The sequence below is a fragment of the Parasteatoda tepidariorum genome, chromosome 9 (assembly GCF_982258835.1).
Source record: "Parasteatoda tepidariorum strain Cologne lab strain chromosome 9, Ptep-v5.0, whole genome shotgun sequence".
NCBI lineage: Eukaryota > Metazoa > Arthropoda > Arachnida > Araneae > Theridiidae > Parasteatoda > Parasteatoda tepidariorum.
In genome coordinates this window covers 90,832,693-90,859,277 of record NC_141763.1, presented here as the reverse complement: position 1 = coordinate 90,859,277, position 26,585 = coordinate 90,832,693, and the positions used below count along the sequence as shown (strand labels likewise).

Below are 26,585 nucleotides of genomic sequence, written 5' to 3'. Positions count from 1 at the left end.
TGGTTACTGATTATTTTCAATTGGAAATTACATTTTTCTTATTCCTTCATATTACTGCGTTGTAATTAGGTATTATTTTAAATATTTATTTATTTTTCTTTTTTTTTAAAGAAAAAGTTTGGGCAAAAGTTTGTGTGCTATGTGTTTTCTAATCTAAATCCACATGCTTGTTTAACTTGTTTGTTTTTCCTGGGTGTGTGCAATTTAGTTAAGAGATAAATTTAAGTATTAGCATTTTGCTAAAGCCTTTCAGACCATTTTGGTTTTTTTAAGGGAATTTTTAAGCTTAACTTTCTCATGAAACAGCTTGATCCCTTCTATAAAATATTTTTTACATCAAAATTGAAACAAGGAATAAATTAACAACAAGGAATTAACAAGCACAAAAAGCACTTTATGAACGTTGGTGGCAACCTTAATGAATTGTCTTGGTTTTGGCTATATAAAATTTCAGAAAACCCATTAATAAATTAATTTATTATTTACATTCAAATATACATTATTTATCACAAGAACTTTTTTGATAATCATCAAAAGAAATAATTTAAAAAAAAAGAAACATTTTAACTTTTGTCTTGGGAAATGTCTACAATAATTTCTCATTTGTTGAGTTGAAAAGGAAAGCGGATATACTGAAAACTTGTTTTGATGATGACATTTGAGTTTTAAATCATATTAATCAATGAAGTTCGAAACACTCATAAAAATGCTGAATTTAATAGCGAATACCTGGAACATCATAATAAGAATCATCATCATCAGTATCTGTATCGGATTGAAATTTCATGGACAGAAATGACCCCCGAAAGAAAGTCAAAGTACAGTTAGTCTCAGAAGCTGGCAGCACAACAACAGGACATTTGAGTTCATAGAGGACGTAACTATCAACAACAGTAATGGTAACATCCTCAGCAGTAATCTAAAAAAAAAAAATAAAGGATAAAAAAAACTGAAAAATAATATTAAAAAAAAATACTAAACTAAACAACTTTTCAAAATAAAGTACTATGTATTAAAAAATAAATACCATCAAACATACTGTTGGGAAGGGGAAGCTTGGACTCTATATTTAATGGTTTTAATACTAAAACTATTTCAACCCATTGCTCTAGAAAAATTTATAAGTAGGAATAATATAGCAAGATAGGAAAAAAAAATTAAAAAACATGAGAAATTAAAAAAAAAAATTTTTATAGAAAAAATTTTCTTGTATCCAATACATAATATTTTCATATATAAAATTATATAAATGTCTATAAAAATGATATCAACTGATATAATTCTATGTAAAAATAAATTAACCAATTATGAATGATAAAGCTATTTTAAATAAATAAACAATTACGTTTAAATCAATATAAACAATTCTGAATATAAACAATTTAATTTTTTATCATAAAAATTAGTTAGCTTTAAAAGATGAGAAGTGGTTTGTTTATTTAAGATGCTTGTTTCTTCTACAATAACTTTTTTTTCTTCTAATTTAACTTTTCACGCTAAAAATAAATCATTAATAGTATCGTTTTTAGTGCACTTTGACAGTAACATGAGGTTATATCATCAAAAAGAGCTCGTTAAATAACAGCCTCATACAAATATTTGAATGCATTTTAATCTACTTATTTGTTTTATGAAATTTTTTGTTTTGATAATTTTTTGTGTTTCCTTATTTGACCTTTTCTGCATTTGGTGTAAATGTCTGCCTGGTTGCTGGGAGAGATTTTAATGGTCTCTCCTAAAGGCTTTCTTCAAATCAAAGTCGATGCAAAAAATTCCGTGCTTCCCAAAAGTGGTTACTACATAGAGGTGGTCTCTACATAGAGGTGGTTGCTACATACAGGTGGTCTTTCTTGGAAGTTTCACTGCAGCAATAATGTGCTGCAGTCTGTGATATGAGTACAAATGTTTGAATTGGAATAATCTGATATGTAGAAAAAAATATTGTTTTATAATTTTTCAAAGACAACAAGGCCATTTGTTAAGAAAAATTGTTAATAAAAAGTTTGCAATTCAGTTACAATAAATGTCATTGTTTATGACTAGAAAGTAGCAAAACCTGTGCTCCTCCTTTCATTTTCTCCAATGAATTTTTGAAATTCTCAGTCATTTTTTGGACATTAAAATATCTTATGCAAACGACATGGCTCAGAGAAGAGTCGAACTATAGATAAGTTAACCATAAGAGCCATGAGAGATTAAGTGTCCTCTGAGTAAGGTTCAAAATTACAAGCTACAAGATCATTGAGAGCTAAGCATTGACAATGTGAACAGGTCCTTTGTCACATATAACAAAATTAATAAAACCATTATATTTTTTGCTTAATGGAAGAAAAACCAAATTTAATGTTTGAGAAAAAAATTATATAATTGACTAAAAGTTATTCTAACTTATATCCAAGAAAAAACTAAAAACAAATTTTCAAGGAATAGAAATAATATTGCATTTCATAAATCAGTGACATTGAATAAGCAATAAAGACAGGGTATCTGCTACATTTTAGATTTTCAAATTCATGACTTTTCATGACTTAACGAAGTTACTATTTTCTCCGACAAAAACACAACAATAAATTAAAAAAAGCATTATAATAATATTCACTGAAATGATAGGTATAACCAAAACTGTTATATTCTGCATCTTCATATTTATAGATTTTAAATTTAAAAAACAGAGTAAAGAAAGAGTTGAAGCAATAAAACAGCTGAAAAAAATACAAAAGCAATTAATTATTTTTCTTTCTTTCTGCAGAATTACATTCTAAAGACACTTTTCTTGTTCATCGTAAAGGAAAGAAATACTCCTGATTTTTCTGTTCTCATTTCGGAATAAAAATTTTTGTCAGTGACTGGCTTGCTTCAGCTAAAATTTTAAATTGATAAAATAAAAAAATAAAAATAATAATAAAAACTCTGAAATCATAGAAGTTTAAAGGATAATTCACTCTCGAAATGATCCATTTTCTTTCATTTTAAAAAGAACACCATAATTTTTAAAGAACGTGATAAAAACATTTTATATTTTAATAAAACATGACTGTGAGTGGGGATCTTATTACACATTCAGACATTCGAACAATAGGGGGAGGGGTAAAATCCATTTTGAAAATTAGATTTTTCGTCGACTTAATTCCATGACTTTTTTTAAAAAAATAGTTAAAATCATGACATTTCATGACAAATTTTGTTCACATAAATTAAATTATAATAAAACATGACTGTGAGTGGGGATCTTATTACACATTCAGACATTCGAACAATAGGGGGAGGGGTAAAATCCATTTTGAAAATTAGATTTTTCGTCGACTTAATTCCATGACTTTTTTTAAAAAAATAGTTAAAATCATGACATTTCATGACAAATTTTGTTCAATACCGAAATTCATGACTTTCCAGGTGCGCGGATACCCTGTAAAGAACTTGTTTCAATATTTTTCCAAGACAATCAGCAGTTAAAGCAGTACACAATATCTTGGGCATACTATCATCTTAACAATATACTTTTGTAACATTTCTTTTTTTAAACATGTTATTAACATTCTAACAATAACATGTACAAACAAATTGAAACAAAAAAAACTATGACAGAATTTTATACAACACAAAGTCATTAAACATATTACAAAATTGTGAAGCCTAATTTGGTAGTAATACATTTCAAACCAGAAATAAAAATTACTTAACGAATTGGTTGGTAAAATGGTGACTAAATTAATTTTTTCTCGTAAAAAAAAAAAAAAAGTGCTTTGTGCAAACACTGATCTTTTAAGTAAATAAATAAATATAATAGATTCACATTTATTTTTAGTACAAATTTATGATTTCATTTTAATTTATAAATCTTATTCCCAGTGGCTGAAGAAAAGCAATTTATATTAATCTAGGTTTCAAGTGATGAAGATCAAAATGACAGTAATTTATTTAAAACAATCATGAATTATGAGAATAAATGCTTCAAAAATTTAAATAAATAATATTGTAACAAATCAATTATAAAAATATCAGCCTACCCAACTCCTACCATCTAAGCTTCGCAAAGATGCTTGAACTTTATAGTCACTGGGTACCATGTAATTCTTAGAAAAAGTATGTGTCGAGCTGTTATTCCCATTAATAGTTTGAGTAACACCATCTCCAAAATCTATTTTCATTTCCCATGAAGTGCTGGCAAGAACATCAACTGTAATTGTTGCAACGTCATCTAAAATAACAACAATAATAACTGTATTTCAAGATAGTGAAGTGTACTAGGCATCCTAAAAACAATTGATATTTGATTAAAAATAAAAAGTGATTGAAATAAGAGTTTGCTGCATTCTACTTGGAAAAGCAGACCATTCATCCTGACCAAAATACAAATTTTAGTCATTAATCTTGACCACAAATGGCATTGCTAACTGAAAAAAAAAAAAAAAAAAACCAAATAACCACTTGCATACCACTTTATCACCATATGTGACACAGTCTAAGAATAAATATTGCAAATACTTGCACCAATATCTAAAATGGGATATACTGACTTGCAGCAGAAGACATTGATTTATAGTTTATTAGTAAAACTTGATATTTTTAGACATTTAATGCTAGTTAAGTATTAAATCTCCAGCTACTATCTAGTTATTACAAGAACTTTCCCCAACTGAAAGAGGTTGTGCTGCTATGGAAACAAAAGAAAAAACATTTCTAATGAGGGAGAATTGAAAAATTGACAAGTTAGTCCTGACCTAAACCAAAGCAACTAGTAAGTGATCTATTTCTATTACCTCAATAATTGCTAGCAAGCAACTGATCAACTTTAGGATCTGAAGTAGTTCTTGTGATAGTCGAACAGTTATATGAAATACAACAAAATGCTGGAGTAATATTTTTAAAACTATTCAAAGCTTGAGGATAATATACTCTGGTTGAAAATAATTTTGTTGATTAAAAAGAACTTTTAATTTTAACTCTTTCATCGCAACAACGATGCGTTTTTGTTCTACCCTCTGAATTTCCCCACAGCACTAAAACTGAAATGTGCAAATTCCTTTAAAACTTGTTTACTTTACTTTAAAAAATAATAATCAATTGCAATCAATAACCATATTCACTGATACAAAAATAGAGCACAGCCAATATTCCTGGCAGACGAATTATCTTGTCCGTCGCAATGAAAGTTAGATATAAAGGTCATAGAAAAACCTTCTGAACTTTTTATTTCGATTTAAAAAAATAAGTAATAACTTTATGAATTAATATGATTATTCTATAATGCTATGCTGAGATGATAATAAAAATTATTATTATCTGAGATGATAATAAAAATTATTATCTGAGATGATAATAAAAATTATTATTATCTGAGATGATAATAAAAATTATTTGAAATTATAATTTATCAAATCAACAAGTTCGAAAATAGTAATCTGAGACAAACTAAAACCACTAAAATAAATAACTTTGATAATATTACCTAGATTATATGTGCTACTTTCTACAGTAATTGTTGCATTGTCAATACTTCCAAAAATATAGGATTCCATAACAAAAATTAAATCTGGATCAAAAGAACCACAAATCTCGTCAGTGTTGACGCATGAGGCTTCACACAGTGATAGATCTACTCCATCAAATTCTAGATAATAAAATGAAACAAATATCTACATTAGAGTGGCTTCAATGATTTAAATTTTAAAAAATTAAATCAGCAATTTAAATCATGAACCATTTTAAATAATTGATTTAAATCAATAAAGTAAAAAAATCAATGCTTCAATGATTTAAATCACTTAAGTAAAAAAAAAAAATAACATTAATAATAAAAAAAATAAAGATTAAAAAAAAAGATAATATGATACATTCCAAAAGAGAATTAATAGTGTAGGCAAAGAAGAATCGTCACAAAATAATAGCAAAAATTATTAACCATACTAATTATTAAGCAAGAAAAAAACTGCAGACTTTTTTTAAGTATAGATTGATTGAAAAGAAGTTAGAGTATCAGTTAAAAGTAAAGTAATCAAGAATCACTGTAAAGTATCAGCTTAAACAAAATTATGAAATATTCTAATATAAAAATCATTCAACATCCTTTCGTAAATAGGATTTTTTCCCCTTCAAATTTAGATAAGTTTTTTCAGTTCAGTTGAAAAAAGGAAAAAAAAAAGACAGTCAATTACAGATTATAAGTCAAAGCAGATGACACATTAACCACAGATATATAAGTGAATTATGTATATACAACAGAATCGTTGAACTTATTCTTCTACATTTGTTTTACATGTTAAAACACATCATCTTTAAATGAAATTGACGGGACTTAAAAAACATTTGGCAAGGAAGAATTCAAAAGTATAATATTTTGTATCAAGTAAAATATTCTCTTGGGCAAAATTTTATTCAAAGCAGATATTTGGGCTGGGCTAGGCTGGTTGGTAGGGCACATGCCCAAGAGGTCATGGGTTCGATCCCTGCCTGCCGAAGACTCCCTGTGCAGTAAATGATGACCGATGCATGTTAAATCAGTTGAGTCACTAAGTCCTCAATGCTCCCTTGTCTTCTGGATTGGTTAAAAATTACAAGGCTATGGAGTTGAACATTAGTAGTCGTAGAACAGCCGACCCAAAAACTGGGTCGGCTATTCAAAGAGGGATATAAATGTATTTTTTTTAAAAAATTAAAAAGCAGATATTTAGTATTTATAGTTTTAAATTATCCATTAAAGTTTTTACACATAAAATCCACAACAATACATAAATTGGGGAGAAGAACACAGTTTTCAGTAGTATAAATTTTTAAAAGTAAGAATAATGAAAAATTTACCTGATGTATCATTTCCACAAATGCAATACAAACCAAAAACTAAACCAGCAAAGTCATAGAATGATTCAGCGCATAAGAATCTACATGAATCTTGAGATAGGTCATCAGGAAAATAATTTCCAGGAGATTCTCGAAAATGCAAAGAATTATAGTTTTGTCGCATACATGTTGGGAAAGCTAGGCAGCAACAATAAAACAAAATAATGAAAAAGAAATTATTATTTGCAAATATTACTTAAAAGAAGAAAGAATAATTTTGTTTCCTTTACTGCAAATAGCTAATCATAGTTAATTCAAAAGATAAATTATAAAACCAATTATAATAGGATATCAATTATCAGGTCTAGTGAAGTGAGAAGGAAGGCTGTTAAACAAAATTCCTCTTTCTAGCCTTTCTCTCATTTACAGAAAACTCCTGATTATCCACGCTTCACTTTATTTCACAATGATAAACAATATAGCATTTAGATTTGAAAATAAATTCATAGAGATGGAACCATTTTAAGAGTTTTGAGAACATTTGTGGCAACAATTTTACCTCGGCCCCAGTTGTTCCAAAATTGTCTCGATATGGGTCCTACAAGAACATGCACAGAGAGACCAATATTGGGATGTCTAGATTTTTTAATATTGGTCCTAGAATGGTCTAGATAGGGCTACATTGGCTAAATGATGGATACAAAATATCAGGCGAGTCTGACAATTCTATGTAAAACCGATATTTGTTATAAAGTGGCCGTACAACATCGGGTGAATCGGAAAATTCTATAAAGGGCCAATATCGGAAAAATATAGGCGCTTTGAACCCGTACTGAGTCAAGATTCATGAATATTTGCCCAAGTTATTTTGCTGCTAGTGATACTAGCATAACATTCATGTTCCAGGGGTCTGTCTAGGTTTTTCTACGAGGTACCTATTTTGTGAAAATTTAGACATAATTTGTGACAATTAAAAATTATATTGAAAAATCAACACAAAAATATGGTAAAAATATAAATTTATCGTTTCTTACGAGACTCAAGAATAAAATTTTAAGATAAAGTATTTTGTGAAGGTCCCACTGAACGGTAGTAAATTTGGTTTGGACAGACCCCTGTGTTCACAATGAATCAAATAATGGGTCTACATATTAGCATTGCAGCTTCAAGTGCAATATTTAAGTAAAAATGACCATTGAAAAGGTGGCGAGGCATTCATAAAAAACAAGACATGAATTATGATTTACAATTGTCGAACTACAAAAGCAGAATGAAGTTCAAATTTCAATGAATAGATTCAGCACCCATCAAAGAAGTTTCTTCTTCTGGATTGTTTGTTATTATTCAAAGCAATGATATATTGATATCAAGTAAAGAAATTTAGTTCTTCCCAACTTGCTTTCATATGATGAATTATATTCAGTCATTTATTTCGTCAACAAGTAACACATTCTTAAAACTCTTTTCAGTTATAAAATTAATAACTAACGAATGAGGATGGTCCCCACACAACATTTATACCCCTGAAAGAAAAAGAATGAAACAGGGTCTTGAAATATTTATAGGCCATTAGCATGATTTCAAAATCGTAGTCAGTTATTTATTTTTAGTTTTGTTACTGATAAGAGTTTCTAAAAATCATGTATGCCCAGTAACTCTTTATAAGAACTAATTCACGTGTTTCGAACATTGTTTCGTGCCTTCTTTTTCCATTAGCGTATGAACCCCCCAAGTTAAAAGTCTGCTTGTGCCTGTTTTATTTCAGCCTCTTGCTTTCCAAAACTAAGAAACAAAAAGTTGGCAGGCTTTTTTCATACTGAAATTTTTAAAAAAAATTTATAAGAAAACTGCTAACAGTAGATATTGAAATGTATAATTTATATTTAAAAAAAATTTGACGATGAGTGTCAAATAATAAATATTGAAATATAATAGATATTGTAGTGAAATATGCCTTTTTTGAACAATTAAAAGATTTAAAAAATAAAAAAGCTGTGTAAGTACAATGAGTTATGAAATTCATTAAAAAAGCATAATTTGGAAACTTATTGTTATTACGACTTATCTAATATAATAATGAGCCCAAAAATGCAATAGCTACTTACCTTCACTGGTATGAACCTAAAAAATAAATGGAAATATTCAGGTTATAAAATTAAAATCAATTTTGTTCAATTTTTGAAAACATGGCATGTGATTAAAATTACTAAAACTTTTAAAAATTATCAATATTGAGCAGATCAACTACAAAAAACATTTTTCCTTTTTTGTTATCCTTCAACTTATTAGGCCATAAACGGGGTTCGATATAAGGTATACTTCAATATTTTTGGCAAAAGAATCTTCAAACAGATGTTTTAAATGTTAAGCAATTTAAATTAAACCAATATAATATAACTTGGCAAATTGAACTTTTTTGATGCAATTTAACATTATTTCTTGCAAATACTGGAATAAATAATATTCACTTTATTTATTATATTAAAAATGTTCACACAAATTAAGAAAGTATAGTTCTAACAATATATTGTTTTATTACGTATTCCACATTGAATTGAAATGTAAAGAAAATAAAAGTTTTCAGTTTTTTTTTTTTTAAATTCAGAATAAAAAATTTGAAATTTATACTTGGAAAAATCAATTGTATTTGGTAAAGAGCGAATGAATTTTTTTTTTCTTACATATGTGCAGTTTTTAAGAAATATTGAAAAATATTTTTAGGAAAAAAGTAAACTGAGTCAAAATTTATTAAAAAATAATAATTTATTAACCAAGATATGAAATTTACATTTTTAAAAAATATTTAATGTACACTACACAAGCACAATACATAAAGCTTAAAATTAAACTTAACACATAATGTTAAGAATTTTCAAATCAGTTTAATTCTCTATAACCAATATTAATTTACAAAAATCTTACATATAAAATAATACCAAAAAATTAAAGAAAACTAAGCTTACGAAGGGGCACACAGAAATTTTCCTAAGAGGGTGAAACTAGGGAAAATACTCATTCAAATGCTTAAAAAATAGTTTATACACGTTTTTTTTCTTCATATTTCTGAAAAACATTTTAACAAGTCAGCGTCAAATATATTCACAAGCAAATTCAATTTAATTTTCAATTATTTTTTAATTTACAATATTAGGACAAAATTCAAAATTGTAATAACAGTTAAATTTTAAGACATACTTGAGATTGTCTTATAAGAAGAAATAAAAGGAAAATTGGAAATTTTATAATCTAAAAAATTAATAACAGCTAAAAAAATTTTTTTTAAAAAATTTGTTGTATTTTTAGGAGGATACAAATGAACCTTCCTTGTGGGTGCCCATAAAACTTAAGAGGAGTTAAGAAAATTTGTCACGAGATATGAATATATTTTATATATTTATATGTTATATAATTTATATATGTAATACATTTTATATGTTACATATTTTATTAAAAATAAATTTTCATATTTATTTAACGAAGATACATTTCATGAAAAGTCATTACAGTAAAAAAGAAGAAAGAAATTTGTAGTTAACATCATTACATAAAAAGAAAAAATATGTTCTCTAATAGTTATTTTTTAAATGTAAGCATATAATATCAGTACTCAAATTTAAAGGTTATCCATTGGTCTGAGACAACTCAAATTTGCTTAAGACCACAATAAAATAATTATCAATGGTTTCCCAGACCTGCATTTGATATTAAGGAATACTAAATAGTTGCTGTTTTCTTTCTTCTGTACTTTAGCCTGAACTGCGGAAACCATGCTTACATAATATTTGAACGGCCCTAAACTATCAAAAATATGCTTACGTAATCATTGCAGAAAATTTTAAGTGAAAAATACAGGTCAGAACACTCCTTTCATGATTTAATATTTTGGAGAATTATCACATTGCTAGCTAGATTTTAAGACTTATAATTTTTAATTTAAAGAGTCTTAAAAAATACTTATTTTGAATTTGCTTCAAATTTTGCACAACTTTTGTAAATATTAATGCAAACATCGACAATATTACTACAATATAATTCATTAACAAAGCATCTATATGTCTTATTTTTTTTAAAAAAAAATTGTGAATGTTCAGTATATTTTCTAATGTATGACATTCAAACATTTAATTTTGCTAACATTTAAATTAACTTAATGTATTTAAATTAATATTCAATTTGTTACAAGTTCTCAACATTTTTCAACAATGTTTGTTTTCTTATCAAAAAGATTTAACTTTTTTTTTAAATTAACCAAATATGTAAATAAAAAATTATTTTTCGATATAAATTCTGAAAAAAAAAAAGGTGAAAGGTGTTTACACTAGTTAAAAAATTGCGAGAGGATGCCATTACATTAAAAGTATAGTAATAAAATAAATTAAAAGTGATAATAAAAGTTTGGCAGTATGTAAAATTTGGCATTGTTGGCGTAAAACAAACTTTCCCTTCACGTATAATAAAACAAAATTTACAAATTATTACATACTGAAAACAATTATTATAAAAATATAGACTTCTTAAAAGATTAAACTAAAAAAATTAAAAGAATTACTTAAGATTAAATTTGTAAAAATTAAGTATTAAATTTGTATAAACTATTTTACACTGAAATAAATAACGAGGGAAATTACAAAATTTATAAAAAGGTTTTAAAATAAACATCAAATGATAGAAACAATAGCAAATGATTTAAAAGTAAATTTTAAAAAAAAAAATGCTGTATGTACATATTTCTCATTACTTTCAAGTTTAAGTGCAGAGAAAATTTAAAAAACCAATAGATCACAGTTTAATTTGGGGGTTCATTTTCAACACCCAAGACACAACATCACTTAATTTTTTCATTTTAAAATAATCAGCAATATTAAGAAAAGTTTTCAAAGTTTGTCCAAAATCATCTATAGGCAGAAGCGTACTAAAACGTCCGGCACAGGAACAAAACCTCGACATGTTTCTATCTTTAACCATCCTGCATTTCATACACTGTAAGTCTTGGATAACATGAGCCATAGACTTCTTCTGAATGCACTCAATCATCATAGACTCTATTTCTTTTGTATCGTATATGGAATTGCAGATGCTGCATCTCCACACTGGGATTCCTGCAAAACCACTATTATCAACTTGCTCTCGGCATAAATCTATGTTTTCACAAGTGCTGCATGTTTTGCAAATTACTTCAGTTAACACGAAGGAGAGGCATGGATCTTTCCATTCCGCTTCATCGCTGAATTCTTTCACTCCGACGATCCTCAAGAGGTCCCTGCGAACTTTAAGAACAACATCACTCAATTTGTTGTCTAAAGACAACACTTTACAAACAGCTTTAGTAAATTCCAAAGCAGGACTAGTCATTTTCAAGTGAGATCCAGGCAAAACTGGAAAGACATTCTCTCCATTAGGACCTAATTCAGAAGGAAACTTCTTTTTGATTTTTTCAACTAATATATACAATGTATGAGCAAGATCACTTCTAACATACTTGGCTAAATCATCTGTGAAGTTCTCATAATTATCTTCAGTTTCAAGAGGCTGACTAGGCTCATCAGGATTCACAATTTCTTCCGAGTGTTTTTGATAATAATCAAACGCTGTTTGAATATAATTGTCAAGAACATCGTAGAAAGTGTCTTTTATGTTAGCAACTGCAGGCAAAAACTTAGCTAAATTGAATCGTAAAGGCAATTCCCGGTTGTCATTTTCATCTTGTTCACCCTGATCACCGCCATTGAGATTGTCTAAATTTTTTACTTTAACTCCACCATAATTTACAGTATCCAGCCATAATAAATATTCCCAACAGGTTTCCACTTCTAATTTCACACCGTGGAAAAGTTCTTTGTTGCGAATACATTCATTTACATATCTGGCATAAGACACAGCATCAATAACAGACTTACGCTTTGTACAAATGATAATTCTAGTACAGGATGCATAGATAACAATAGCTCCTAGTTTTTGATATTCAAACAAAAGTTGGGTGAACATTTTCTTCATCAGGTTACTAAGAATTTGTTTAATTGCTGGCTCATATAAAAGTGACTGAGGGGATCGAAGCCAACGATATAAGTTGACTATTTGATTGTCAGCAAATACATTCCTGTAATGAAGTACTTCACGTACCCACCCAACAACCATACCTCGCAGCACACGAAAAGCTCCGGCACATAGAGCACTTTCATCGTAAATTCCAACGTTTGATGTAGCCCCACTACCGGACATCATTTCAGCTAATGAGGAAGATGTACCAGTATCAAAAGCAATGCTGGCACTAGTTCCTTCCAGTTCAACCAAATTCTGAGCTTGTAGAACAGTTGAAACTGCCATGGTATCAAGGAGAATTTCCACACTCACATTGGGATAAACACCGGGATTACAAACCTCTGCAATGACAGTTTCAGATTCAGCTAACAGACGATTATCATCAGCTTCTTTACCGCCCAAATCGGGACGCTCAGTTGGCGAGCACCACAGAATGAAATTTTGCTTATGTAACTGCCGAGCGAAAAAGACATCAGTGGCAAATAAGGAGGCATCTTGTGGCAAATTACCGACAGGTACATGGAAATAACGGCATTGCTCAAGTAACACTGCAATTGCAGAATCAACATTCATAAAGTGTCCCATCATAGTTTTTGATCCAATTCTTTGCCAATCCATAACTTGATAAAGTGTATCATTGTCGTGAATATGAAGTGATATCAGAGGAAATTCAGTAAAACTTGGCATTAACGAACTTATATCTTGAGAAGATATAGGCGATTGAATCACAACAGCCGTTGGTCCATGTTTCTCATCTTTGTACATCATTAAATATTTTTGCAAACCTTTATAAACAACTTTAATATCCTTTTCTGCATGAACTTCAAATGAATAGTCAGGGTCTGGAAGATATTTGCTGTCAGTTCCAGATGACAATTTGGAATTTCGTTCAGAAGCAAACAAATTGTTTAAATTTGGCATTTGATTTGTTCGAACAGTATCCAAGACATACACCACAACCTTTTTCAATGGTGGAAAAAAGAAACCAAACATGGCTTTTTGACCACTTGAATGATGATATAAATACAAAAGTTTCAAAGTACCTGGTTCTATGTAATTATATTGAGCAACTGATCTCAACTCTAAGTGTTTCAGATTATAAATGTCATTATCAGATGCTGCATATTGTTTCACAAATTTACGATTCACTGTGCATATACAGCCAAGCTCCACCAATGCTCGAAAAATAAGGGGAACTTGGGTTTCATACACTCCTTCAACATGTGGCAAAGATAATTCAGCTAATATATCATTACAATGCTGTTGATATACTTCCTCTTCTATAGTATATTCATACAAATTGTGAACTGGATGAGATCTGGGAAGAATACGATTTACTTTCTTCCACAAGGCACTTTCTCCAGTTTTAGGAACACGCTGATTGACATAAAATATTCGAGGTATATTCAACTTTATACTATGTAAATCATTTTCAATTAGAACCCACAGTTTATAAATTCCATAATGACCAGTTTCAGCAACTTGAATGATTTGCCAAGGACTATCCAAAACAGTCTTTTTAGCTTTTCTCAAGAATTGACCAATTCCCGATATGTTTTTATTTCCAGTTTGTCTAAGTGGAGCAGAATTTACCACTCTTCCAGATTCAGAACTTTTGGCTTTTCTTTGAGCCAACTGAAAAGCCCACTTTTTCTTCTGATAAATATACCATGTAACAAGTTCTTCTTTAGTTTTTCCAAATTTTGGAGGTGCACCTAGGACTTCCCGCCAAGATTGGGCTAGCTCTGAATCACTAAACATATTTTTCTGTTTAGACGATTTCCCACCTTTTGCATCACGAGAAGCTTTTCTTTTATTACAAACAGGAATTACAGTTTTACTAGTTGAAGGAAGACATTGATCTTCAACATCAAGAATAGGTGATTCTTCTGCTTCCTCCGGAAAAGTCTTTTCTTTGTGAGAAAATATTTCAGTGATCTTCTTCTGTTTCAAACTATCATTTTTTTCCAATAACCGTTTGTGAAGCCAGTCAGGATGTGCAACACGTGGAACAGGGTTGGGAACTTGTTGCAAAGCAGCAGGTATAGTAATGATTTTTTGAATGGCACTACTAAACCTCTCAATGTAATATTCCCAATCTAATATAGTACGAATATCAAAATCTGCTAACCCCGGAGACTTAAGCCATTTTCTCAGGTAATGTTTTTTAATGCTTGGTTCAGCTTGAAAAATTGCCAAAGGTATTGCCCGTTCAGTAACAGGACAGCCTTCTGGTTTCTTAGAGATGATGAAACGACAACTTAGTCCAGCATCTTTCACCATTTGATCACCAAGAAATTCAGCTAATCGCTTAGCTGTGCTGATGGATGTAGATTTTTGACTACCATATTCTTCTAGCTTACGAGACATACTCCTGTTTTCAGATATCAAATCAAAGAGTTCCTTATCGGGCATATTGGATGCTTTAGAATAGAGAACATCAAGCCAATAATCAGCTACTTTTGCTACAGATGCATAACATTCAGTAAGTGTCTTTCCCTTTAAAAATGCATCAAAAACAGATGACTGAAATATTTTGATAAGCTGCAATTCACCCCTCCTTTTCACTTCAAAACCTTTGAGTTCTGCAAGGGAACCATCAAAGTTGAAAACAGCATATCGTTTTTTCAGTTTCTTTCCCTCTTCTTTCGAAGCTGGTAATACCATGGCCAAATAAGGTCCATCAACTTCAAAGAAAATAGAGTTTTCATTGCGTATTTCGTATACTCGATTCACAGGATCCACCAGTTCATGATACTGATCGTTAGTATTGTGATCTTTAACCATAACATTTAACATAGCTCCAGGGTATGAAATATGCAACTTTGGCTTTTTGGGATTGGTAGTTTTGATAACAAAATTTTCTGGGAAAGAAGATGGAAGGATGCACCAAATTCCATCAGTGTCCAACTCAAGAGGTCTACCTATCTGTTCAACAATTTCTCTAGCTTTAGTAATTATGCCTGCTCCGGTGTGACACACAATACCAGCCATTTCCATACTGTACCAACGGGCTCCTCTTCTCATTACATACCCATAAAAAGAGTTTAAAATGCATTTATGAGCCAATTGCAAGGAATCATACAAAACTTCCAGAGTTTTGGATGATTTAATAGCAGATGCATCACCAGCAGCAACAGCTTCGGCCACTTTCTTCTTCGCAACTTTTAAGAGCCCTTTAAACTCATATCGACGATCTCTAAAAGCTCGAACAGTGTCAACATAGAACGAGTTTTCTTTCTGACAAATGGTGGAGTCCCGGATTTCAATTCGAGTCACATGAGTCTTTTTATAAGCTTTCCTACAGTATTCTGTTAAACGTTTTTTTTCTACAGAAGCCTGTTCTTCTTTGTTGAGTTCATGAAAAGCCACAGGCTTGCCACCTGCTTCTGAAGAAGGGAAAGTTTCAGTCTCAAGCTGTTGTTGAATACGCTGAAATTCACCTCTGGAAGCAGGCATACATTCACCACGCCAAGTCCATGGCATTATTCTTTGGCATCTAGCACCAGGTTTATTAAAGTCACAGGCTGCACAGGTTGTTTCATCAACCATAGCAGATGGCTGAAGACGATTTGTCAAAATTATGTTAGGATACATAGCACCTACATCCAAATGATAAATTAGTGGATTTTCTAACCTTGATGGACAATCTCGAAGATTACGTAACTTTTCAACAATTTCATTGGTCACTTCCTCTAAATTAAGAACTTGATCAATTGGAACATTTTCTTCCACTTCAATTGAAAATTTAAGCGTCCTTTCGACATCTTTCATCAACTTTTGAAGAGCTTCTGGCACGAGTCTGAATCTACACGGCAAATTGGCTCTAAACACGCCAGCTTCGAGAGATTCAACGTGACCACCAACATATGTCTCTTGATCTAGAACATGTCCATCTTCAGTCAGTTTGTTCAATACACTCTCTTGTTTGTTGGGGAAAATGATATTTGCGTGATAGGCTTTTACCATCAATAATGATTCACATAAAGTACCAGAACCTTTTCTTAAAACCTCATCAGGTTCCATTGGGATAATAGTACATAAAGCAAATATGAAAGGATGCACATATTTCATATACAAATAATATGTTGCTACAGCATCAGAAACTGAATAGCTGGCTAATACTTGAGGTTGCTCAGCAGCCATACGACACATGTCTTCAGGATCTAGTTCAACTGGATCATATCTTAGTTTTGCTTTTGCCACAGCTTTCAAGTTTTGACTGCCGACAGGTAAATAACTATCTCTCTTTACCCAATGAAGGCAATCAAGATGAGCACAAGGTCTAGATAGATAAAATCCATCTCTACTCTGTGAAAAGCCAATTTCTTTCAGCATATTAAGCTGGTACACAGCAGCTCTAGCTTCAACGAATTTAAAATCGAAATTGTCTCCGTTATATGTGACAAATACAAGAGGCTTTACTTCTAGAATATGATCAAAAAACTTCTGAATCAAAGCTTCTTCGTTTGCTTCATTGAATACAATGAAGTTACCTTCAAATTCTGGTTTAGGAGTATACTCAAAATCATCAACATCAGATGACACAATTTCACGATTAGTGATAAGAAATCCTTGCCCATCTATCATATATGATATCATCATAATTTGATCAGTAGCTACATCAGGGAATTTGAGAGGGAGTTTTGTTGTTTCAATATCATAGGCAAGAACAGTTATATCAACAGGTTGTAGAAGCTCTTCACAAAGCCTTATTTCATTAGGAAGATTTCCACAACCTTTAACAAAATACCAATGGCCAACAAATATTTTTAAGTCAATTGATACCCTGACATGAAACGGGACATCATATTCTCTAATGTCAATAATACTATCAATCTGTTCAAACATTTTCTTTGACGTTCCTGTCTCCGGATGTTTGTTTAATATTTCATTAAATGATTTCGAGTTTTTAACCTTTTCCTTATTCTTCCTAACATGAGGCATAATATCTTTACGAACTTTAGTCAAATCATTTATAGCAGAAAACATAAGCTTCACAAACTTTCCTTTCAAACCAGATAAATGATTAGACAATTCAAGATCTTCTTTCTGGACGATTTCAACTTTACTAATAAGACCACCATACTTTCGAGTTAAATAAGAAGCAACTTCTTGTTCGGCACCTTTGACCGTTGCTACATAAAAATAAGGTTTGTATGGTAAAGTTGCTTTGAATCTTGAACCATCATCTTCAACAAAATAGAAATCAACAGCGCTGATAAGTCTCTTATCTTCATCTAAAATCTCAGTCGAGTGCATGTTATAAAGCCATGCTTTACGCTCAACACCTTCTTTATAGCGATCAAAACCGAATTTTGAGTCAATTTCATCATTAAATAAGGACTGCTGTAGCCGTCTCTCGCTGTTATCTTCTTGTTTTCCGACAGATTCTCCGCCAGAATTCAGAGGATCAGCTTTATAACGACCAGTATTCATATAAACCATGATGAATAACTATAGGACTACTAGTTCTTAATTGGCGATTGTCCTTTTATACATTTTTTTAACGAGAAAATATTTCAAAAACATAAATTACAGGAACCAAAAGTAAATCACTTAATATGCTACTTGAATTTTCGCAACAAAAACATTTACTTTACTCGGTTGCAGTTGACGGAATTTCCCGCTCTATTGCAAATTTCATTAATGAATGTACTCAGCTCTACGTCATAAGTCACGTGAGTTAGATCTAAATAATTCCACATAGCTGTTTTGAACTGAAAACGAAACTAGAACAAAAATTCATTTATAATTTAACGCATTTTACTGTATTTAGATAAAATAAAAAACGTAAGAATTATCATCTTAGGCTAACTGCAGTGTAAAATTTTTAGTTCGCTTTATATTTACAATTGCTAAATTTTCTGTAACGAATAAAAAGAATTAATAAGTTATTTTCATTTACTTTTGTTTTCAAGAAGAAATGTTGTGAAAGATTCTGACACTTTATTAGAAGATAATTCCCTAACTAAATAAGATAAAAACTTTATTTTATTCACGAATAAAGCCAGAAAAGAGAAAAATATTAATATATAGTATCGCATAAATGGATTTGCGACCCTTTCAATTATATAATGAAGAACATTCTTAAAAGGAATAGAAGCACATAAACTTATTCTATGTTCAAAAGAAAGAGAAAAAAGGTTCTTCATAGAACTGAAGTAATTCTATGACTTGGAAATTTTATAATAATGGAAAGAGAAATAAGAAATCATGTAAAAAAGCAGCTAAAAACTGTAATTTCAAAAGAAAATTGTGCAGCACAGCAGAAATTCCACAAGAAAATTGAAAACAATAGCAAATTGCAAACAAAGAAGAAAACAATGAAAATTATGAAAAATAAAATAATGGCAAACGCATAGCTGACGTACATCAGGGGGTACCAGCCCCGGAAATCATAAAAATACAAAACCTTTTCTATCGAGAGAGAACGACAAATGTCTAAAATTTGCTCTTCCTGTACCCATAAGGTTTTGCAAGAAGTTTAAGGAAAGAGAAAAAAGAAATTCAAAATGCAATTAGTTTATGTATTTTACTTTTGTGTTTTGTTTTTGTATTATATGTTGTATTGTATTTCCTATTCTCTTTTTCTTTCTTCCTGGACTTCTTGCAAAACCTTTGGGGTACAGAGAAAGCAAATTTTAGACGTTTGTCGTGCTCTCTCGATAGAAAATGTTTTGCATTTTATGACTTCTGGGGCTGGTGCCCCCTGACGACGTCAGCTTCACTTGTCACTATTATATTTTTCTTTTTTCTCGCAATTTTCATTGTTTTCTTCTTTGTTTGTAATTTGCTAAAAAAATTTTTAAAATTATTTGCGTTTTAACTGGTTTTTTTTTTATTCATATTTATTCCCCCCCCCCCCCCGCCACCTTCAGCAAATTGTTGCACTGCTTACTATTTACCGTAAAACTTCAAATTTTTCGAAATTTCAAAACTTATTTAGCTAAATATCAATTTAATTAATTAACTTAGCACTCATCTTCCGAAAACATTCCCTAGGACCTCCCAAATGCGTCCCTTTCTTCCGAAGGAAGACGCGGATAAATAAAGGAACGCCGTGGGAAATTCCATTCTAACATTCCTACGGACAACGATACGTAGGAAGTCCTTCGGAAACATCGCCTACGGATATTCCTCCACCGGTCATCCGCAAGAAATCTATCCTATGGATTTTGCTCCCTCGTTATTCCATAGGAGCATCATAATTGATCTCATTCGTTCACCACTCCGACTTACGATTACTGGATGCTTGGCAAAGCTCTACGTATTAGAAATGAGTTTTGTGATCAACGTTCAATTGGGATTTGGGTTCTGTTGGATTTTCATTAGCAAGTAAGTATAAATATTAATTCTTACATTTTTAATATGATAAGATAAATCTTTAAATTCTTTGAAAAAACAGCAACAACGTCTTTTAATTAAAAATAAATATAAAATTATGGACAATTTTCGCATTTTGAGTGTTTGAAGTTCGATGTTCCATTGATTTAGGATTAGAATATCAGACCGCCATATTAACGTGTCATCCACCACAAGTGGAATCTTTCGCTAACTTTGGCTACTTATTTTAATATTTTTTCGAGCTCATTCTTGGTCAAAAACATTTTGTTGCAAACGCCTATGTGATTATCTATCGGAATTTATTAAGTTTCTAATTTCCGGTGGTGTGGTACTTTTATTATTTGTATCTTTTCAAAATATGTCGCGATTGGGTATAGGTTTTCGCTATGTTAAATTTTGCCGCTTGTTAACGCTGACTTTGTACACTTTATTAAAGTCTGAAAATATAAGAAAGATAATTGGTTTGCAAAGGTATGAATAAAAGTAAAAATATTTAAAAAAAATAGGGCTGGCAAAAGCATAAATAAAATAAAAGAAGCATATAAAAAGATAAATTTAAAAAAATAAAAGCAGACGATAAAATTAGAACACCAGAAAGTTGTTCATTTTTTAAAATTAGTTTTGTGTGGAATTTAGGTTCTCATCTATCCCGCTACGGGTAAGTTTCCTTATATCCCGTTACGGGTTTTTCTTGTTGTTTTATTATCTTTTCACTATCCCGTTACGGGTACTTTATATTCGTTACTGTATGTGTTGTGGTGTGAAATAAACGTTCTTTTTAATAAAACATAGAACTGTTTCTTAATATAGCTTGATACGTTACAACTTTAATTAATATCTTGCAGTTTATAATTTTATCTAAAATTTTTATATTTCTTTTTCCCAACTGTTTCTGATGAAACGACATCTTGCTTTTTATTTTATACCCTCCCTCTGATTTTATATAAATTTTTAAAGTCACATAACTTTTCCATTATTAATGGAGTTCTATTCCCCATAACAATTTGTAAACAATCTCATGATGAAAAACGCAGTTAAGTGCTTATCATTAAACCAGATCCATCATTTCTTTAATAATTAAAATTTTTTAATTCTTTTAACTTTTTCGGTGACAATTTCATTTTATTGCTGTCATATATCAATATCAAAGTCAGTGTTTACATTCTCATTAGTTTTTGATTTTAATTCCACTTAGGTTATTGCAATGCTTTTTAAACAGCGAACGTGTTAAAAAGAATTTAAACTTGGTGAATAAACAATTGTTGAAGTAATAAAATTTATATACACATTCAAATCCTATTATATTTTATTTAGAGATACAGTTATTTTTAAAAATTCAATAAATACAAATACAATAGCTTGGTTTTTTACTATCCTCTATTAAGAAATAATGTAAATACTCTGCTCTTTATCCCATTTTGAATTTTAGTCGTATTTTGTAATTACAGTGGCTATTAAAAATGTATAAAAAATCTTTTTGCACAGATATTAAATAATTTTTTCTTTAATAATGAGTAATTTCATTTTGTTTTCCAGATATCTGATCTGCGAAAAATAGGAGGAAATACTGTACCAAATATAATATATCGTCTCCTCCAACATATAATCACCCCACAGCTAGCTGCTAATTTCAGTTATTTTGGCACCAACAAAAAACGACCATTTGCTGAATTGGAACTATGCAGTGTTTTAGCAGGTATTTAATTCTAATGTAGTATTTCGTTTTAATACCTTTAAAATATAATTATTTATACTTTTATTTATTTTTCTAATTTTCTGCTGTTTTAACTATCAATAAGAAGCAGTTTTATTGAGAAAAAAGCTATATGAATGCTACAAGCTGATTAGTTAGTCAGTGAAAGGGATGTATGTATTTAAACCTTTTTTGAAATGTTTTATTTAAAAACCTTTCTAGTTAATATTTACAATGTAAATACAAAAAAGTTTTAAAAATTCTGAAAAATTAAATATAAAAAATTCATCCTGAAGATGTATCTTATCACCCTTATTAAATTAATAATAAAAAGATAAAGCCTCTTGTCTTCTAAATTTACACTTTCCTATGATTTTAAGAATGGTGTCTAAATCTTATGTTTTTCAGGATTAGAAAAAACATTTAAAACCTTATGAGCTACTTCTCACATCTTCAGTTTGTTTTTCCTAATAGAGCTTATAGTAGCTACATATTTCATCAAAATATTAATTTGAAAGTTCCATCAGGCTTCCCACGCACCTTAAAAAGACCTTATTTGAAGGAGAGAAGATTAAGGGCCCATAAAAAGGCCTTAATTTTATATTGAAGCCTTATAAAGGCCTTATGTTTATTTTTCAAATTCTTAAATTATAACTGCATTTCTTTTCAAACGTCAAAAAAAAGCTGAAAATCACATCGCTGAAAGTTAGTAAACATTTCTAATTTCAACATGGGGCAAAGCATTCCTTCTGTGGCGACTGAACCTGGAAATCAGTGAAGAATCAGAAAATTCAGAAAAATTTGTGAAGATATCACAAAAACCTAGAAATGTCTTCACCAAACCTGGAAATTTGCAATAAATTCCGCGAAATCAGAACTTCTCAATTCTTGTGGGACAACATGACAGAAAAAAGTTTGACTGCCAGGCGAATTGTGTTTGCCAGTTTAACTGTTCAAGGTAAGCAAGTGACTTCATAATCAGCAAGCAGTTAATTCTGAGTATCCGAAATTCACCTGGGAGGTAGGTGGAAGATAAAGAAAAAAGGCACCAACAGGAGAAAGAAGACTTCGGCAAAGGAAAAAGGGAAGCCGAAAGTCAAATGGAGGAACTAAATGCAAAAAAAAAGTAATATTTTAGATGAAGCTCAGGAGGAGTCTCTGAAAATAGATGAAGAAATTACTAGCTTCAGTCTATTAAAAACAAAACTATAAATTTTCACCTGTGAGATCTCAAGCTCCCAAAATTATGGGAATTTTTATTTATTTTTTTTTCTAATCAAGGAGGGATATTTTAAAGGAAAGGTATTACGTTATTGTGAATTCTTGTACCCAGACTTTTTTTTAAATATTGTTTTATATTTATAAAAAACATTAAATGCAAAAATTTCAAGTAAAATTCAGCGCTTAATATGCAGCTTAAATACCATTCGAAATTAATAAAAAAAAATACATATAAATTTTTCCAGTGTATAAAAAACAAATATAAAGTTTTTATTCTACCTCTCAGTAGTTCTTTTTTCCTTTCAATTGTAATTAAAATAAAAAATTTCTGTTTTTATATTTTAGATGTTGTACGAATTCATCACAGCGATATTACGAATGCTAACATGAAGGAACCCATCCAGAGTTGGCTGCGCCATGGTAAAGAGAAATGTAGCAAACTGTAAAAAAATTTTAAAAAAACTTTCTTAATTTTAATAAATTTAAAAAAATATTTCTAATTAACATTTGTTTTGTGTTTTTTTTCCAATTTAAGCTTTTATTTTTATCCTAGAGTGAAAGTTAATGCAATGTTTACTGTGATATCTAAAGTTTATCTTTAAAAAGTAACATATTGGTGAAGTAGAGTTTCAAATACTAAAAAAATTATCAATTGACATATAAATGCTTTCAGTTGGAAAACAGGACTTAGAAGTGATTACTGGTATGAATTTATTCCTCTTTGAACTTTTTTATATTTTTAATCCTAGAGTAAATTAAAGAACATTTTAGATATTGCAGTAAACATTACGTTAAGTTTAATTTTCGAAAAGTAACAATTACTTAAAATGAATAACATATGTCATAAGTGACAATAAATGTCACTTTTGTATATTAAAAAAAATTTTAAGCAACATGTACGCAAATTTTTTTTTAACTGTCAGCAGCTCTATATTAAACGCAATATTCTTCATTTGAAATTTCCGTTAACTAATAAAATAAGTTGCAATGCACATTGTTTTTATTAAATATGTTATATGCAGTGTTTTTCATGCTAATGAATTAAGTTTCCAATTGAGAATCATTGTTTTTAGTAGAAGTTTGCTGCTACAATTTTTGTAGCAGTAATTTTCAAGTTTTCTTTTTCAATTTAAAAATCTATTTTTAAATAAAATATTTAAAGACAATAAGACTGAGGAGGTATGTAATGAAAATAATCAAAAATTCAATATTATTTCACTTGAGCATCAGTGTTACAAATGGGCTATAATTTGAAATTTATCAAAAGAAATATAACTAAAAAGCTATATTAACTTGTATAGCCGGAGTACGGATTTACTAAAAATTTTGCCCTGTGGAAACTTCCTCAGTACTTCCTTAGGAGAATGCCCGAGGAAAGCCGTCGGAAAGTATGTGACCTTGAAACTTCCTAACCGTTCTTCCTCGGCTGCTCCAATGGAGTGACTTTCGGGAAGCCCGTCGGAGGGACTGAGGAATTGAAAGGTGCGGACATTTTGCATTACTGAGGAGCTCCGCGGGAGGAATTCTGGAAAAGTCGGGATCTCCGGGGGAGGGTGAGCGATTCCTCCGTGGGAGCTACTACGGAAGAATTTTTGCTATATGGGTTATAATAATATTGTATCACGGTGTTAGTGTTCTTCAATTGTCTGCTTCTTAATCACATCTTGAACATTTGTTGCGTTTTTCAGGTAGGTTATGAATGGTTATGAATAAGAAAAGTTTTCTTTTTTTATTTTTGTTTTTGTTTTTTACTCATGTAAAATTTTTACAGAAAAATAACTATCATAGCAAAGCTTTAAAAAAAATCAAAGGGTGGTAGCTTAGAAAAAAAAGAGCACTTGTATTACGATAAAATGAAGCGTAATCTGCCAGCTACATCTGAAAAAAAATTTCAACACGACCCGCATACGAGTATATAACACATAAACACACATTCTTGGCTACAAACAAAAACGGAGTTTTAACCTTTTTCACATTAATAGAGTTCTACTTTTTTGCGTTCATATGGGCAAGATAATCTACGTGGCTCGGGGAGATCACTCAGGTTCCAGATTTGTATTCATTTACGGAATGCAGGAATTGAATTGATCAATTTGTTTTCCTGATATTTTATTAAAATATTGTTTTATTTCGCTGAACTGAAAAGCTGTGAGAGGCATAATACATATCTAGAAATAAAATTTTGTTTGTGCTAATTAAAGAGACGTTTAATTAATCAAAAAAATCGATTGTGGAAAGTTTTTTCCATGTATGGAAACGTATTTAAAATTTTTGAAGTCTTAAGCTAGAGGAATATGTCATTTTCCCTGCCAAGGGCCAAAGGAAGGATCAATCTCATCACCTGTGATTTTTTTTCGAATGCAAATGAAAGCATCTGTTTACATGAATGAACATTTTTCTTAACAAAATGTATAAATATTGCGGTTTTTTGTAAGAACATTTCAATATGCAAGTCGCAAAGATGAGAACGATTACCTGGATTTAAAAAAATAATCAGTTGCGCAAAAAAAAAAAGAAAAAAGAAAGAAAATTCTTAAAGAATATAAACTGCGTGGCTCAATGAGAAGAAATAAAGCCGAAGTAATCATACTCGTTAATGAGATCTACAACAGTTCAAATAGGGAATGATTGTTCTTTTATTTTTATACATTTTGGTAACAAATTTTATAAACATTGTAGATTTATGTAAGAACATTTCAACATGTAAGTCGTAACAAAGAGAGCGATTACATGGATTTGATAAATAATCATCTGTATAAGAAACGAAATTTCTTTAAAAAATATAAACTGTGTGACTCGGGAAAAAGAAATAAAGGCGAAGTAATCATACTCGTTAACGAGATCTTCAACAGTTCAAATAGGGAATGATTGTTCTTTTATTTTTATACATTTTGGTAACAAATTTTATAAACATTGTAGATTTATGTAAGAACATTTCAGCATGTAAGTCGTAACAAAGAAAACGATTACCTGGATTTGATAAATAATCATCTGTATAAGAAACGAAATTTCTTTAAAGAATTCTTATTGTGTGACTCAATAAGAAGAAATAGGGGCAAAGTAATCATACTCGTTAACGAGATCTTCAACAGTTCAAATAGGGAATGATTGTTCTTTTATTTTTATACATTTTGGTAACAAATTTTATAAACATTGTAGATTTATGTAAGAACATTTCAGCATGTAAGTCGTAACAAAGAAAACGATTACCTGGATTTGATAAATAATCATCTGTATAAGAAACGAAATTTCTTTAAAGAATTCTTATTGTGTGACTCAATAAGAAGAAATAAGGGCAAAGTAATCATACTCGTTAACGAGATCTTCAACAGTTCAAATAGGGAATGATTGTTCTTTTATTTTTATACATTTTGGTAACAAATTTTATAAACATTGCAGATTTATGTAAGAACATTTCAGCATGTAAGTCGTAACAAAGAAAACGATTACCTGGATTTGATAAATAATCATCTGTATAAGAAACGAAATTTCTTTAAAGAATTCTTAT

The 26,585-nt window shown here is 30.1% G+C and overlaps 2 protein-coding genes and 1 long non-coding RNA gene across 3 annotated transcripts in view; 1 reads left to right on the top strand and 2 right to left on the bottom strand.

Moving 5' to 3' along the window:
• The window catches only part of LOC122269722 (uncharacterized), a 93,008-nt gene extending 88,800 nt beyond the window's left edge, over window positions 1-4,208 (bottom strand). Inside the window, exons 1-2 of the mRNA XM_087152335.1 lie at window positions 4,008-4,208; window positions 730-919 (exon numbers count right to left, since the gene is read on the bottom strand). Coding sequence (XP_087008461.1) covers window positions 730-919; window positions 4,008-4,148 — 331 coding nt within the window. The 5' untranslated portion in view covers window positions 4,149-4,208. The remainder of the gene's footprint in view (window positions 1-729; window positions 920-4,007) is intronic.
• Window positions 4,209-9,521: 5,313 nt separating this feature from the next.
• On the bottom strand, window positions 9,522-18,471 carry PolE1 (DNA polymerase epsilon catalytic subunit 1). The gene has a single exon (XM_016049202.4). The coding sequence runs from the start codon at window positions 18,262-18,264 to the stop codon at window positions 11,557-11,559; it is 6,708 nt and encodes a 2,235-aa protein (XP_015904688.3). The 5' UTR covers window positions 18,265-18,471; the 3' UTR covers window positions 9,522-11,556.
• Window positions 18,472-20,671: 2,200 nt separating this feature from the next.
• On the top strand, window positions 20,672-23,573 carry LOC147804327 (uncharacterized). Its single transcript, XR_015428966.1, has 3 exons — window positions 20,672-20,821; window positions 21,700-21,859; window positions 23,423-23,573. It is a non-coding gene; the product is annotated as an uncharacterized LOC147804327 (long non-coding RNA).
• The last annotated feature ends 3,012 nt before the right edge of the window (window positions 23,574-26,585 follow it).

Bases quoted from the DNA above. Each gene is read 5' to 3' on its own strand.
- PolE1 (XM_016049202.4), bottom strand. From the start codon at position 18,264: ATGGTTTATATGAATACTGGTCGTTATAAAGCTGATCCTCTGAATTCT.